Source organism: Procambarus clarkii, chromosome 36 (genome assembly GCF_040958095.1).
Source record: "Procambarus clarkii isolate CNS0578487 chromosome 36, FALCON_Pclarkii_2.0, whole genome shotgun sequence".
Lineage (NCBI taxonomy): Eukaryota > Metazoa > Arthropoda > Malacostraca > Decapoda > Cambaridae > Procambarus > Procambarus clarkii.
In genome coordinates, this window is record NC_091185.1 from 28,997,079 (window position 1) to 29,014,588 (window position 17,510).

General features: G+C 44.5%; 2 protein-coding genes across 2 annotated transcripts; one reads left to right on the forward strand and one right to left on the reverse strand.

Annotated features, from left to right (window-relative positions):
- Positions 1-2,344: 2,344 nt before the first annotated feature.
- On the reverse strand, positions 2,345-3,658 carry LOC123756254 (trichohyalin-like). Its single transcript, XM_045739333.1, has one exon. The coding sequence runs from the start codon at positions 3,656-3,658 to the stop codon at positions 2,345-2,347; it is 1,314 nt and encodes a 437-aa protein (XP_045595289.1).
- Positions 3,659-3,775: 117 nt separating this feature from the next.
- LOC138371709 (neurofilament heavy polypeptide-like) lies at positions 3,776-17,050 on the forward strand. Its single transcript, XM_069336727.1, has 2 exons — positions 3,776-3,838; positions 15,665-17,050. The coding sequence occupies exons 1-2, from the start codon at positions 3,776-3,778 to the stop codon at positions 17,048-17,050; spliced, it is 1,449 nt and encodes a 482-aa protein (XP_069192828.1).
- Positions 17,051-17,510: the final 460 nt, after the last annotated feature.

The following is a 17,510-nucleotide window of genomic DNA, read 5'->3' on the forward strand; positions in this document are numbered from 1 at the left end:
GAATTCATGTAAGCAACTGTGTACCGGAGCGTTAGCTGGTACACCGGTATGACCTTCCCCGGAGTACGGAGAAGGTCGTACCGGTGTTACATAGTCTGTAACTCACCGAGCACGGCATAGATGGGGCTCAAGCTCTGTGTATAGCTCTTGGGGTTGGGAGCCTTGAGAGGGTGACAAGTTGCATCGCAATAAGGAGTGTTGATGATTAAAGCTGCACTTACCACTTTAGTTGTAGTCGTATTGTCTTGAGTGGTCATAACAGTAAGCATTTCCTGGTCGTTTAATTAAATGACTTTCCTGCTATCGTGGTATTTCGTTCTGACGTTGCTCACTGAATTTGCCTCGACGAACTCCTGTAGTGGCCCGTTTTCCCTTTACTTGTGAGTCTTGCACTGAGCAAGTTTTTCTTGATATCTCATCAGCTCATCTGTCTCCATGGTCCACCCGTCTCGCCTGGTCCACCCGTCTCGCCTGGTCCTTCTGTCTCATATTGTAAACATTGCCTCTCTGTCTTCCCCTGTAAATTTTCATTAATATCTTCTATACTCTTATCATATTCCATCAGATTCGCCTTTACTTAGGCGTGGTGCGTTTGAGGTCGCTCAATTGTTCTCTGTGAGTGAGTACCCACACCTTCTGCACTTTCATTGTTTCAATTTATGTTTATTCAAGTGTGGAATGCAAATGCCAGTGCTGCATACTCAAGAACTGGTCTAACGTAGGTTAAGAAAGTGTGTGTGGTATCAGTGACTTGTTATACACCATTGAGAGTGGTAGGCACATTGCTTCTGCTCCCTCTTTTAGTATCCATGGACTGATACCGTCTAGGCCTACAGCCTTTGCAAAATGCAATTCAAGCAAATGCTTCCTTACCTCCCCACTGGGAATTACAGACTTCTCCAGTGGTGCCTGGTTAGATGCTTCTTTTCTTAGGTTCTGGAACTTCGCCTTGCTCTATTGTGAAGACCTCCAGGAACCTCTTAATGAGTTTCTCACACATCTTGTCATTTTTTTATTGTTGCCGCCGGAGGTGGCTAGTTTATTGTGCACCCCATATCTGTCGTGGTTCTTCCTGTCCCTATCCTGTTCCTTCACTGTTGTTAGCCTTCTGATGTGGCTGTGCAGCAGTTTGGGTCGGGTCCTTGCTTTATTTGCTATGTCATTTTCGTACTGTCTTTCTGCCTCTCTTCTCACCCTGAGATACTCATTCCTGGCCCTCTGCTATCTTGCTCTGCTCTCTGGTGTCCTGTTATTTCTGTAGTTTCTCCATGTCCTTGTTCATAGTTGCTTTGCCAGTTTACATCCCTGATTAAATCATGGGTTGTTTGAGCAGTCCCACCCCCCCCCCCCCCTCGTGGCATAGTAGTAAAACACTCGCTCAGGGCTTCCCAAGTGCTTTGGATTGGGTTCGTATCCTGGCTGGGGAGGATTTACCGGGCGCCAATCCTTAACTGTAGCCTCTGTTCACCCAGCAGTGAATGGGTACCTGGTGGGTAAACTATTTGGCGGGTCGTATTCCAGGGATAACCATCTCTTCGAAACTCCAGTCATTTCCTTTCAGTCGGCCCACTCCTTCCTCTTCGCTTCCTTCCCTCTCTTTCCTTATCACAAGTGTAGTCTGACAATTTCGTCTCTGTGAGTGCTATTACATCCGGATTGTCCTCTTGTTCTCTTGATCGCATTACATACGTGTAATTATCACTTTACATACATGTTTAAAATGTAAACACAGGCAGGATACAGTTGTTAGCAAGGATGACTTAACGAGCCAGTCCGTCCACGTGAGCTGGTCTGAGAGCGCGTGACATGCCAGTGACTCCACAGGTACACAGGTAAACAACACGAATAAGGTGAATGGCTTGACACTTACCTGTTTAGAGCGCCAGGTAAACACTGTTCAGCACAGTACAAGTGATAACAGCAGCCCAGAAGTGTTGCTACACAACCTTGTCATCCTGCCAAGCCTCGTATTTACTATTTACTTTTTGCAACGTTCACATTGTTCATCTTATTTAATTCATACATAAAATGAATTACAATTCTCAGAGAATAAATGATGTCATGTGACAACAATCACAGTGATTTCTGGGGGGTATCCACGTTGTTGCACGTGGTGCCTGGGAGGGGGGCACGTGGTGCCTGGGAGGGGGGCACGTGGTGCCTGGGAGGGGGGTACGTGGTGCCTGGGAGTGGTGTTGTATACACGTGGGAGTGCCCCAGGGGGCAGGGCAGAGTATCACTGGGGAACCACAGGGGTAGCCGGGGAGTGGTGTGCGGGACTGATAACATCACCAAGATGCAGACTTGAGAGGAAAGATGCTTCACCAGTCATCTCTCCTCCACACTAACCATTCCTGGCTGCCTCCTGACTCTCCTCGCTGCCTCCTGACTCTCCTCGCTGCCTCCTGACTCTCCTGACTGCCTCCTGACTCTCCTGGCTGCCTCCTGACTCTCCTCGCTGCCTCCTGACTCTCCTGGCTGCCTCCTGACTCTCCTCGCTGCCTCCTGACTCTCCTCGCTGCCTCCTGACTCTCCTCGCTGCCTCCTGACTCTCCTCGCTGCCTCCTGACTCTCCTCGCTGCCTCCTGACTCTCCTCGCTGCCTCCTGACTCTCCTCTCTGCCTCCTGACTCTCCTGACTGCCTCCTGACTCTCCTCGCTGCCTCCTGACTCTCCTCGCTGCCTCCTGACTCTCCTCGCTGCCTCCTGACTCTCCTCGCTGCCTCCTGACTCTCCTCGCTGCCTCCTGACTCTGCTGACTGCCTCCTGACTCTCCTCGCTGCCTCCTGACTCTCCTCGCTGCCTCCTGACTCTCCTCGCTGCCTCCTGACTCTCCTCGCTGCCTCCTGACTCTCCTCGCTGCCTCCTGACTCTCCTCGCTGCCTCCTGACTCTCCTGACTGCCTCCTGACTCTCCTCGCTGCCTCCTGACTCTCCTCGCTGCCTCCTGACTCTCCTCGCTGCCTCCTGACTCTCCTCGCTGCCTCCTGACTCTCCTCGCTGCCTCCTGACTCTGCTGACTGCCTCCTGACTCTCCTCGCTGCCTCCTGACTCTCCTCGCTGCCTCCTGACTCTCCTCGCTGCCTCCTGACTCTCCTCGCTGCCTCCTGACTCTCCTCGCTGCCTCCTGACTCTCCTGACTGCCTCCTGACTCTCCTTGCTGCCTCCTGACTCTCCTGGCTGCCTCCTGACTCTCCTCGCTGCCTCCTGACTCTCCTCGCTGCCTCCTGACTCTCCTGACTGCCTCCTGACTCTCCTCGCTGCCTCCTGACTCTGCTGACTGCCTCCTGACTCTCCTCGCTGCCTCCTGACTCTCCTCGCTGCCTCCTGACTCTCCTCGCTGCCTCCTGACTCTCCTCGCTGCCTCCTGACTCTCCTCGCTGCCTCCTGACTCTCCTGACTGCCTCCTGACTCTCCTCGCTGCCTCCTGACTCTGCTGACTGCCTCCTGACTCTCCTCGCTGCCTCCTGACTCTCCTCGCTGCCTCCTGACTCTCCTCGCTGCCTCCTGACTCTTCTCGCTGCCTCCTGACTCTCCTCGCTGCCTCCTGACTCTCCTCGCTGCCTCCTGACTCTCCTCGCTGCCTCCTGACTCTCCTGGATGCCTCCTGTCCCACAAGTTACCATGACCCACAAGGTACCATGACCCACAAGGTACCATGACCCACAAGGTACCATGACCCACAAGGTACCATGACCCACAAGGTACCATGACCTACAAGGTACCATGACCTACAAGGTACCATGACCTACAAGGTACCATGACCCACAAGGTACCATGACCTACAAGGTACCATGGGCCACAGGGTACCATGACCCACAAGGTACCATGACCTACAAGGTACCATAACCCACAAGGTACCATGACCTACAAGGTACCATGACCTACAAGGTACCATGACCTACAAGGTACCATGACCTACAAGGTACCATGGGCCAGGCCAGGTGCCCATGGTACCATGACCAACAAGGTACCATGGGCCACAAGGTACCATGACCCACAAGGTACCATGACCTACAAGGTACCATGACCTACAAGGTACCATGACCCACAAGGTACCATGACCCACAAGGTACCATGGGCCAGGCCAGGTACCCATGGTACCATGACCTACAAGGTACCATGGGCCACAAGGTACCATGACCCACAAGGTACCATGACCTACAAGGTACCATGACCTTCAAGGTACCATGGGCCAGGCCAGGTACCCATGGTACCATGACCAACAAGGTACCATGGGCCACAAGGTACCATGACCCACAAGGTACCATGACCTACAAGGTACCATGACCTACAAGGTACCATGACCCACAAGGTACCATGACCCACAAGGTACCATGGGCCAGGCCAGGTACCCATGGTACCATGACCTACAAGGTACCATGGGCCACAAGGTACCATGACCTACAAGGTACCATGACCCACAAGGTACAATGGGCCAGGCCAGGTACCCATGGTACCATGACCTACAAGGTACCATGGGCCACAATGTACCATGACCCACAAGGTACCATGACCTACAAGGTACCATGGGTCACAGGGTATCACGGGCCAGGCCAGGTACCCATGGCGGCAGTCAGCAGCGTGGCAGATCAGGACCAAATACCTGTTATTCGTCCTCTAAAACTTTTTTTTTCGTCCGTTTAACTTTCAGATACTTCGTGTCAGAGGGAAGATAGGATGGAAGATAAGAGAACGAGCGAGACGAAACAAAAGGAGTAAATACGAGAAATTGAGAGAGATAGAGCATGATAAAATACAGATTATGTGAAGAACAAATTACTGGTTGCTCTAATTCCATCAGCAAATCGTGCTGAGCTTGCGGAAACGCTCAGGTTTACAGAGGCACGTGTAACAAAAAAGTTTATGTAGCCATATTGAGAATAACTTTCACCGCTTCAGCACCAATTGCCACTGTAACTATGCAGCTGGCTGCATAGTTTGTTATTGCGTTTTGTTTTGGTCGATGATTATTTGTCAGTTATCACCAACTTAATAACAAGGTACCATGGTTTAGTGGTTTATGCTATATAAAGCCATAATGGTTTATTGGTTTAATGGTTTATTTAGTTAAAGTACGTGTCCCATCCCTCACGTCCGGTCCATTGTGTGGACTAGACTGGACTCACGTCCAGTCTAGTCCGGTCCATATAGAGCGCAGGAGATCAGTATTTATATGTTAGTTAACAGTTGGAATTCTATTTGTCTGCGGGGGTGAAAAAATCAGGTCTTTGGCCGAGATGTTTCTTGTCCAAATGGGATATTATTATTACTTTGGTTAAGGTGAAAGGCGTAGCTTATTATTATTAGTATTATTTCTGCATTGCCAATCTTGGAGTAAAAGTAAAGATTCGAAGGCAGGGTAAGTCTGGTCCTGCGACCAGGCTGGTTTACCTGCCTAACCTGCCTCTATCCTCAACCTACAACAGCCTGCCTGCCTGCCTGCCTCTCTGCTCCACCTGCAGCACCAGCCTGCCTGCCTGCCTCTCTCCACCTACATCACCAGCCTGCCTCCCTGCCTGCCTGCCTGCCTCTCTGCTCCACCTACAGTACCAGCCTGCCTGCCTGCCTCTCTCCACCTACATCACCAGCCTGCCTCCCTGCCTGCCTGCCTGCCTCTCTGCTCCACCTACAGTACCAGCCTGCCTGCCTGCCTCTCTCCACCTACATCACCAGCCTGCCTCCCTGCCTGCCTGCCTGCCTCTCTGCTCCACCTACAGCACCAGCCTGCCTGCCTGCCTCTCTCCACCTACATCACCAGCCTGCCTGCCTGCCTCTCTCCACCTACAACGGCCTGCCTCCCTGCCTCTCTGTTCCACCTACAGCACCAGCCTGCCTGCCTGCCTCTCTGCTCCACCTGCAGCACCAGCCTGCCTGCCTGCCTCTCTGCTCCACCTGCAGCACCAGCCTGCCTGCCTGCCTGCCTCTCTCCTGCAGTACCAACCAACCAATATCACCTTGAGTACACCCCGACAATCGGACAAAAACTTCCCACCTGCCCTAGGTGCACTCCCTCCCTTATATGTTATCCATTCTTCTCTATAGTCCCCTGTTCTCAATGAACAAATATATATATATATATATATATATATATATATATATATATATATATATATATATATATATATATATATATATATATATATATATATATATATTCCCCCCTGACAGACATTCGCATGAAATTATCCTTGTAGGATGAAGGCTGTACATATCCTGACTCCGAAGAAGGAGTCAGGTTAGGAGTCAGGACTCCATTTGATGGGAAAATGCAAATGGGGGACCAGTTTTCAAGGGATTTAGAAATCTAAATCAATTTTCAAGGTTTAGAAGTGCCACTTAGCTGCAGACCAGTATCACTGACGAGTACTCCTGCAAAGTACTTGATAGAAAAGTTAGGTTAAGACTAGTTATACACTTAGAGAATTAGGATTGTAAACGAACACCAACATGGCTTTAGGGATTGGATATCATGCCTAACAAACTGACTGGAATTCTATGATAAAGTAACGAGAATAGGGCAAAAGAGAGAGATGGATGGATAGATTGCATATTTATGGACTGCCAGAAAGGCTTTGACACAGTACCTCATAGGAGATTACCTCACACCTCACACACAGTACCTCACATGCTGTGTTGCTCACGCACGCCTGCCTCATGTACCTAAAGCCTTGTAACATTAATGAGTAATCTCTCTCTCCTCTTAGGAGGAAATGTATATGTTTATCTCTCAGAATTTTCGGCAATATGTTCATTGTTTATGATGTGTGTCTATATATGTATGAACACGTTGTACTGAACGGGGTGAGAATAGCTTGAGCTACCTCATCCCTTTGTGTGTATTTTACCTCAATAAAGTTATTTCAGTTTCAATTTCAATTCAATTCTCTCTCCTCCATCTACAGCAGGTGCAGGTAAGGTGAGAGGAAGAGTCTACCACCCATACACTCACCGGACAGCTTCTCTCTTCCCTGTGACGGCTCATTCCACAAGGTTACCGTCCAGCTCTAAGTGGTATGAATGGAATGGAACGAAGATCGGGTCGGGTCAGTAAGTGCATTGTCTCTGTGATGTTTCTAGTGATACCTTCTGCTGCTCGGAGTGATCGACCGCTCTGATCGACTCTATTTCCATGCACGACCGACGCAGGCGGGTGGTAGAATGACCGAGTCGACTGCACATGTGTCACACCGTCACACTGTGTAGTGACCGCCACACACCTGTTCAGGTGTGTGAGGTTTAGCTTAATTCCACACGCACTTAGGGTCTCTGGGATCCGTGTCATTCCTAGTTATGTTTATAGTTATTATTTGGATATATAAATATATATATATATATATATATATATATATATATATATATATATATATATATATATATTTATATATATATTTATATATATATATATATATATATATATATATACATATATATATATATATATATATATATATATATATATATATATATATATATATATATATATATATATATATATATAATATTAAATATAATAACAGCGAATTTGGTAATTTCAGCTGGAGTCACCTACCAGAGGTGTTAGCGCATTGATTATTCTGCCCAACCACTTGGGCTGGACGGTAGAGCGACGGTCTGGCTTCATGCAGGTCGGCGTTCAATCCCCGACGGTCCACAAGTGGTTGGGCACCATTCCCCCTCCCCCCCTCCTAGTCCATCCCAAACCCTTATCCTGATCACCCTCCAAGTGCTATATAGTCTAATGGCTTGGCGCTTTCCCCCTCATAGTTCCCTTAACGTGTCTCAGTGGCATTTGTAATTCAATGACTCTATTGTCGTCTCAGTGACCTGAATTAGTTCCAAGATCTATTGTCGTCTCAGTGACCTGAATTAGTTCCAAGATCTATTGTCGTCTCAGTGACCTGAATTAGTTCCAAGATCTATTGTCGTCTCAGTGACCTGAATTAGTTCCAAGATCTATTGTCGTCTCAGTAGTGACTATTTCAGTCACCGTTTATGTCTTGTTGACATGCAATATATTTTGGTGATTATTAGTGTGTTTGTCACGTGTGTTAGTAATCAATGTGACATTGTTATTGTGCGTATTGGTAAGTTACGCACATGAGTCATTGATGGGCCATGTGTATGTGTGCACATGAGACACGATAACCAAGAACACTGGGGGTTGAGAAGGTGTACATGAGACACGATAACCAACTATACACGTTATAAGCTTTAAGTATGCCTGCTAAGCTTTCTGGTGTTGTATATGACTGATAAGCTTGATGTGTGTGTGTGTACTCACCTATATGTACTCACCTATATGTGCTTGCAGGATCGAGCATTGACTCTTGGATCCCGCCTTTCTAGCTATCGGTTGTTTACAGCAATGACTCCTGTCCCATTTCCCTATCATACCTAGTTTTAAAAGTATGAATAGTATTTGCTTCCACAACCTGTTCCCCAAGTGCATTCCATTTTTCTACTACTCTCACGCTAAAAGAAAACTTCCTAACATCTCTGTGACTCATCTGAGTTTCCAGTTTCCACCCATGTCCCCTCGTTCTGTTATTATTACGTGTGAACATTTGATCTATTTCCACTTTGTCAATTCCCCTGAGTATTTTATATGTCCCTATCATATCTCCTCTCTCCCTTCTTTTCTCTAGTGTCGTAAGGTTCAGTTCCTTCAGCCGCTCTTCATATCCCATCCCTCGTAGCTCTGGGACAAGCCTCGTCGCAAACCTCTGAACCTTCTCCAGTTTCTTTATGTGTTTCTTCAGGTGGGGGCTCCATGATGGCGCGGCATACTCTAAGACGGGTCTCACGTAGGCAGTGTAAAGCGCCCTAAAAGCTTCCTCATTTAGGTTTCTGAATGAAGTTCTAATTTTCGCCAGTGTAGAGTACGCTGCTGTCGTTATCCTATTTATATGTGCCTCAGGAGTTAGATTGGGTGTCACATCCACTCCCAGGTCTCTTTCTCGAATCGTTACAGGTAGGCTGTTCCCCTTCATTGTGTACTGTCCCTTTGGTCTCCTGTCACCTGATCCCATTTCCATAACTTTACATTTACTGGTGTTAAACTCCAGTAGCCATTTCTCTGACCATCTCTGCAGCCTGTGTAAGTCCTCTTGGAGGATCCTACAATCCTCGTCTGTCACAACTCTTCTCATTAATTTTGCGTCATCTGCAAACATTGACATGTATGATTCCACTCCTGTAAACATATCATTTACGTAAATTAGAAAGAGGATTGGTCCCAGCACCGATCCTTGAGGTACTCCACTTGTTACTGTTCGCCAGTCCGACTTTTCGCCCCTTACCATTACCCTCTGGCTCCTTCCTGTTAGGTAGTTCTTCACCCATACTAGGGCCTTTCCGCTTACTCCTGCCTGCCTCTCAAGTTTGTATAGCAGTCTCATGTGCGGTACCGTATCAAAGGCCTTTTGGCAGTCAAGAAATATGCAGTCTGCCCAGCCTTCTCTGTCCTGCCTTATCCTTGTTACTTTATCATAGAATTCTAAAAGGTTTGTTAGGCATGATTTCCCTGTCCAGAACCCATGTTGGTGCTTGTTTACAAACCCAATGCTCTCCAGGTGCTCAACAAGTCTTAGCCTAATTATTCTTTCAAGTATTTTGCAGGGGATGCTTGTCAGTGATACGGGTCTGTAGTTAAGTGCCTCCTCCCTATCCCCCTTTTTGAAAATCGGTACGACATTTGCCTCCTTCCAGCAACTGGGCAATTCTCCCGACATAAGTGACTCATTGAAGATCATTGCCAGAGGCACGCTGAGAGCCTGCGCTGCCTCTTTAAGTATCCACGGTGATACTTTGTCTGGTCCAACAGCTTTATTTGCATCCAGTGTTGTCAACTGTTTCATTACATCCTCTGCTGTCACCTCTATATCTGATAGTCTTTCATCTTGGGTAATCTCTTCTTCTTGTGTGTGTGTGTGTGTGTGTGTGTGTGTGTGTGTGTGTGTGTGTGTGTGTGTGTGTGTGTGTGTGTGTGTGTGTGTGTGTGTGTGTGTGTGTGTGTGTGTGTGTGTGTGTACTCACCTAATTGTACTTGCGGGGGTTGAGCTTTGGCTCTTTGGTCCCGCCTCTCAACTGTCAATCAACTGGTGTACAGATTCCTGAGCCTACTGGGCTCTACCATATCTACATTTGTTTGTGTGTGTGTGTGTGTGTGTGTGTGTGTGTGTGTGTGTGTGTGTGTGTGTGTGTGTGTTGTGTGTGTGTGTGTGTGTGTGTGTGTGTGTGTGTGTGTGTGTGTGTGTGTGTGTGTGTGTGTGTGTGTGTGTGTGTGTGTGTGTGTGTGTGACCTGCATCTAAGACATACAGGATGTATGAGGATACTTTGTGTACAGTAAATGTTATGCTGGGGCAAGAGGCGAGGAATGCATGCTAAGAGGTCAGAAGGAGTTTTTTTTGGCGTTGGCTCTAAGATGTGCTTCCCATGTAGAGCCCCGAGACGCTGCTGCTCTATTTAGGACCTCAGGCTCCCAGACCCTCGCCTTCCACTCCTACGACACTGGGACTAACAACAAACAACCGAGCAATGAGTACCTAAGAAGTTATGAGCGAGATGGAAATAGGGAACAGGATGACTCTTGCATTTATACAACCTATTACGAATTTCTACATCTTGAAATTGGTTTTTAAAGACTTTATGAGCTACGAAACTTCACTATCGAAGGCTATTGTTGTTATAAACAACATCGTAATGCTTCGGAGCTCGCAGACTGTTTAATGAAAGTTAAAAAAAAAAAAACATAGGAAAAATTGACAGGTTTTGCACATCTGGAGAATGATTGAGGGTATATTATCTTTGAGCAGAATTTGACCATTTCGGTTTTGATCTGAGTACATCTTAGCGATGTAAATGTATCACATATAAAGTGGAATATTTTTTTTAATTGATGAATGGTTTAAGAATATATTGCTTGTACAATTTTCTGCCTGTTTAATAGTTATAAACACGAATACATTTTCTTCAGTACATGAAGGACAAACATCTCAGCTGAATGTTTAGCAGATTGTTATATGTCGCATTGCGAGGCTGTACAATAATCTCAAACATTTTCGCTTTAATGGGAAAATAGTTTCGATAATGTATTATGTAACCTCGGTGTATATTTGGGGTTATTGACCTCGGGCCAGATTCACGAAACCACTTACGCAAACACTTACGAACCTGTACATCTTTTCTCAATCTTTAGCGGCTTTGTTTCCAACTATTAAACAGTTAATGAGCTCCGAAGCACCAGGAGGCTGTTTATAACAATAACATCAGTTGAATGGCAAGTATTCATGCTTGTAAACTGTTTAATAAATGTAACCAAAGCCGTCAAAGATTGAGGAAAGATGTACACGTTCGTAAGTGCTTGCATAAGTGCTTTCGTGAATCTGGGCCCTCGTCTTGCAAAGACACGTTACTTTCTCTCTTCCACTGATACTTTCATGGTTCCTGGTATCAGGATCTTTGCAAAACTGAACTCTTTTCTTTAACTTTGATCTCATAATACGTACAGTGCGTTCTCACACTACTGAGTCCCGGACAATGAACGCCTTGCTGTAAGATCTATTTATCCTCCAAGCATTTCTTTGATTAGACTCACTGTTCACCTAGCAGTAAATAGGTACTTGGGAGTTAGACAGCTGCTACGGGGAATACATCACGCTCTCACCTGTCAAATAGGTGAAACTTTAAGCATTAAGCTCTGTGAATGTAATGAGAGTTGCAATTATCTACCACCAAGAACTACAGGTCAGCCCTTGCCACGAAGTCTTGCTCTCCTTAATGCTGTTCTCAGCCAGATTGCAATTCTTGCAATAAGCATAATGATCAGAACCGGTTGGATAACACAAAACTTCAAATGCACTAAACTTGAATTCCACTAAACTTGAATTCCACTAAACTTGAATTCCACTAAACTTCAATTCCACTAAACTTCAATTCCACTAAACTTCAATTCCACTAAACTTCAATTCCACTAAACTTCAATTCCACTAAACTTCAATTCCACTAAACTTGAATTCCACTAAACTTGAATTTCACTAAACTTGAATTGCACTAAACTTGAATTCCACTAAACTTAAAAATGCATTAAACTTGAAATACAACAAACTTGAAATCATGGTCAGCGTTAGTCAGCCTCCCATCATTCCACCGCAGGAATGGAATGGTCACTTCACCTCTCCTACCACACTCAACTTTAAACATTCTGACATTACTGACTAGCTTAACAGAGATGATCGCTAATTACTGGTATAGGAAGGCCATGTCTGAATCTAATTATCTTAATAATACCCGTTAGACAAATATTGCTTCCATTAATTAGCTTGGGTAATTTTAATAAGTGGGGTGAACTGGCAACTTTATTTCAAAGTTATATTATATATATATATATATATATATATATATATATATATATATATATATATATGTCGTACCTAGTAGGCAGAACGCACTTCTCGGCCTACTATTCAAGGCCCGATTTGCCTAATAAGCCAAGTTTTCCTGAATTAATATATTTTCTCTAATTTTTTTCTTATGAAATGATAAAGCTACCCATTTCATTATGTATGAGGTCAATTTTTTTTTATTAGAGTTAAAATTAACGTAGATATATGACCGAACCTAACCAACCCTACCTAACCTAACCTAACCTATCTTTATAGGTTAGGTTGGGTTAGGTAGCGGAAAAAGTTAGGTTAGGTTAGGTTAGGTAGGTTAGGTTGCCGAAAAACTATTAATTCATGAAAACTTGGCTTAGTAGGCAAATCAGGACTTGCATAGTAGGCTGACAAGTGCGTTCTGGCTACTAGGTACGACATATATATATATATATATATATATATATATATATATATATATATATATATATATATATATATATATATATATATATATATGTCGTACCTAATAGCCAGAACGCACTTCTCAGCCTACTATGCAAGGCCCGATTTGCCTAATAAGCCAAGTTTTCATGAATTAATGTTTTTTCGACTACCTAACCTACCTAACCTAACCTAACTTAACATTTTCGGCTACCTAACCTAACCTAACCTATAAAGATAGGTTAGGTTAGGTTAGGTAGGGTTGGTTAGGTTCGGTCATATATCTACGTTAATTTTAACTCCAATAAAAAAAAATTTAACTCATACATAATATAATGGGTTGCTTTATCATTTGATAAGAAAAAAAATATAGAAAATATATTAATTCAGGAAAACTTGGCTTATTAGGCAAATCGGGCCTTTTATAGTAGGCCAAGAAGTGCGTTCTGGCTACTAGGTACGACATATATATATATATATATATATATATATATATATATATATATATATATATATATATATATATATATATATATATATATATATATATATATATATATATATGTCGTACCTAGTAGCCAGAACGCACTTCTCAACCTACTGTGCAAGGCCCGATTTGCCTAATAAGAAAAGTTTTCATGAATTAATATATATTTTCAATTTTTTTTCTTATGAAATGGTAAAGCTACCCATTTCATTATGTATGAGGTCAATTTTTTTTATTGGAGTTAAAATTAACGTAGATATATGACCGAACCTAACCAACCCTACCTAACCTAACCTAACCTATCTCTGTAGGTTAGGTTAGGTTAGGTGGCCGAAAAAGTTAGGTTAGGTTAGGTTAGGTAGGTTAGGTAGTCGAAAAACAATTAATTCATGAAAACTTGGCTTATTAGGCAAATCGGGCCTTGCATAGTAGGCTGAGAAGTGCGTTCTGGCTACTAGGTACGACATATATATATATATATATATATATATATATATATATATATATATATATATATATATATATATATATATGTCGTACCTAGTAGCCAGAACGCACTTTTTGGCCTACTATGCATGGCCCGATTTGCCTAATAAGCCAAGTTTTCCTGAATTAATATATTTTCTCTAATTTTTTTCTTATGAAATGAAAAAGCTACCCATTTCATTATGTATGAGGTAAATTTTTTTTTATTGGAGTTAAAATTAACGTAGATATATGACCGAACCTAACCAACCCTACCTAACCTAACCTAACCTATCTTTATAGGTTAGGTTAGGTTAGGAAGCCGAAAAAGTTAGGTTAGGTTAGGTTAGGTAGGTTAGGTAGACGAAAAACAATTAATTCATGAAAACTTGGCTTATTAGGCAAATCGGGCCTTGCATAGTAGGCTGAGTGGTGCGTTCTGGCTACTAGGTACGACATATATATATATATATATATATATATATATATATATATATATATATATATATGTCGTACCTAATAGCCAGAACGCCCTTCTCAGCCTACTATGCAAGGCCCGATTTGCATAATAAGCCAAGATTTCATGAATTAATATATTTTCTCTAATTTTTTTCTTATGAAATGATAAAGCTACCCATTTCATCATGTATGAGGTAAAAAAAATTTTATTGGAGTTAAAATTAACGTAGATATATGACCGAACCTAACCAACCCTACCTAACCTAACCTAACCTATCTTTATAGGTTAGGTTAGGTTAGGTAGCCGAAAATGTTAGGTTAGGTTAGGTTAGGTAGGTTAGGTAGTCGAAAAACAATTAATTCATGAAAAGTTGGCTTATTAGGCAAATCGGGCTTTGAATAGTAGGCAGAGAAGTGCGTTCTGGCTATTAGGTACGACATATATATATATATATATATATGGTCGTGATAAGATTATTAACGCGAGGAATAAAAGTTATCCCCCCCCCAATCTTGGGCGAGGATTGGTCAACAAGAGTGGGACAAGGAGTTAACCAATCATTTCCTCTATGACCAAAATTAGGATCTTACGTTTCAAAAACCACAACAACTGGTAATTATCTGAAGCCCCCATGTCCCTTGCTCTAGAATTCGTAAATAATAATTGTGGAAATGAGAGAGAGAGAGAGAGAGAGAGAGAGAGAGAGAGAGAGAGAGAGAGAGAGAGAGAGAGAGAGAGAGAGAGAGAGAGAGAGAGAGAGAGAGAGAGAGAGAGAGAGAGAGAGAGAGAGAGAGAGAGAGAGAGAGAGAGAGAGAGAGAGAGAGAGAGAGAGAGAGAGAGAGAGAGAGAGAGAGAGAGAGAGAGAGAGAGAGAGAGACAGAGAGAGAGAGAGAGAGAGAGACAGACAGACAGACAGAGACAGAGACACAGAGACAGAGACAGAGAGAGAGAGAGAGAGAGAGACAGACAGACAGAGACAGAGACACAGAGACAGAGACAGAGACAGAGAGAGAGAGAGGAGAGAGAGACAGAGAGACAGAGAGAGAGAGATCAAGCACACGTACAGTCCTGTCTACCTCTTGTCTGGAGTGCATGCACTCTCTCTCTCTCTCAGTACTTACCTCCTAGTCCAGGGAGAGTAGAAACACTCACGCTCAACTGATCAACAATGTCTCGTTCTTGTAAATCATAAATGGACAAGATGAGGATCTAACACTGACATCAGTGTACGTCAACACTGACATCAGTACGTCAACACTGACATCAGTACGTCAACACTGACATCAGTACGTCAACACTGACATCAGTAGCGTCAACACTGACATCAGTACGTCAACACTGACATCAGTACGTCAACACTGACATCAGTACGTCAACACTGACATCAGTACGTCAACACTGACATCAACAGAAGCAGCAACTGTAACAACAGAAGAGTCCACACCAGCAACAACGGAAGAGTCCACACCAGCAACAACGGAAGAGTCCACACAAGCAACAACGGAAGAGTCCACACCAGCAACAACGGAAGAGTCCACACAAGCAACAACGGAAGAGTCCACACCAGCAACAACGGAAGAGTCCACACAAGCAACAACAGAAGAGTCCACACCAGCAACAACGGAAGAGTCCACACAAGCAACAACAGAAGAGTCCACACCAGCAACAACGGAAGAGTCCACACAAGCAACAACGGAAGAGTCCACACCAGCAACAACAGAAGAGTCCACACCAGCAACAACGGAAGAGTCCACACAAGCAACAACGGAAGAGTCCACACCAGCAACAACGGAAGAGTCCACACAAGCAACAACGGAAGAGTCCACACCAGCAACAACGGAAGAGTCCACACAAGCAACAACAGAAGAGTCCACACCAGCAACAACGGAAGAGTCCACACAAGCAACAACAGAAGAGTCCACACCAGCAACAACGGAAGAGTCCACACAAGCAACAACGGAAGAGTCCACACAAGCAACAACGGAAGAGTCCACACCAGCAACAACGGAAGAGTCCACACCAGCAACAACGGAAGAGTCCACACAAGCAACAACGGAAGAGTCCACACAAGCAACAACGGAAGAGTCCACACAAGCAACAACGGAAGAGTCCACACAAGCAACAACGGAAGAGTCCACACCAGCAACAACGGAAGAGTCCACACAAGCAACAACGGAAGAGTCCACACAAGCAACAACGGAAGAGTCCACACCAGCAACAACGGAAGAGTCCACACAAGCAACAACAGAAGAGTCCACACCAGCAACAACGGAAGAGTCCACACAAGCAACAACAGAAGAGTCCACACCAGCAACAACGGAAGAGTCCACACAAGCAACAACGGAAGAGTCCACACAAGCAACAACGGAAGAGTCCACACAAGCAACAACGGAAGAGTCCACACCAGCAACAACGGAAGAGTCCACACAAGCAACAACAGAAGAGTCCACACCAGCAACAACGGAAGAGTCCACACAAGCAACAACGGAAGAGTCCACACAAGCAACAACGGAAGAGTCCACACCAGCAACAACGGAAGAGTCCACACAAGCAACAACAGAAGAGTCCACACCAGCAACAACGGAAGAGTCCACACAAGCAACAACGGAAGAGTCCACACCAGCAACAACGGAAGAGTCCACACAAGCAACAACAGAAGAGTCCACACCAGCAACAACGGAAGAGTCCACACAAGCAACAACGGAAGAGTCCACACCAGCAACAACGGAAGAGTCCACACAAGCAACAACGGAAGAGTCCACACCAGCAACAACAGAAGCGACAACAACAGAAGCAACGACAACAGGATAAAGGATGAGTCCAGGCCGTTAATTTTTCTTGCTGCCAAGTCCACAATAGGGGGTCCCCGCCCCCCGCCCCCTATAATTGCACCTTCCATAAACAGCTCGAGGCGCTAACTAGTTTTTCTCCCCGTTTTTTCACCCATGAGGCTGTGACATGTAAACAGGTAAACTCCACTCAAAATATATAGTATTCCCTGAGAGAGTATACCCACGAGACTCTGACCTGATCTCGGATAATATGCGGCTTGTTTGTGTACATAGGAAAATGGGATTACTTTTTTGGGGGGAGGGAAGAATTGTCCTGATGTGTTATTTTCATGATGTGTTGAGAAATGTTGTCAAGAGATCCACCTGTGTTTTTTCAGTTGTTGTCAAGAGATCCACCTGTGATTTGCAGGTGTTAGGAACACCGTGGGTACTGAGTCATGGAGTAAAAAATGTTGTTTTGTGTCTTGGGAAGACTGGCTGATATCA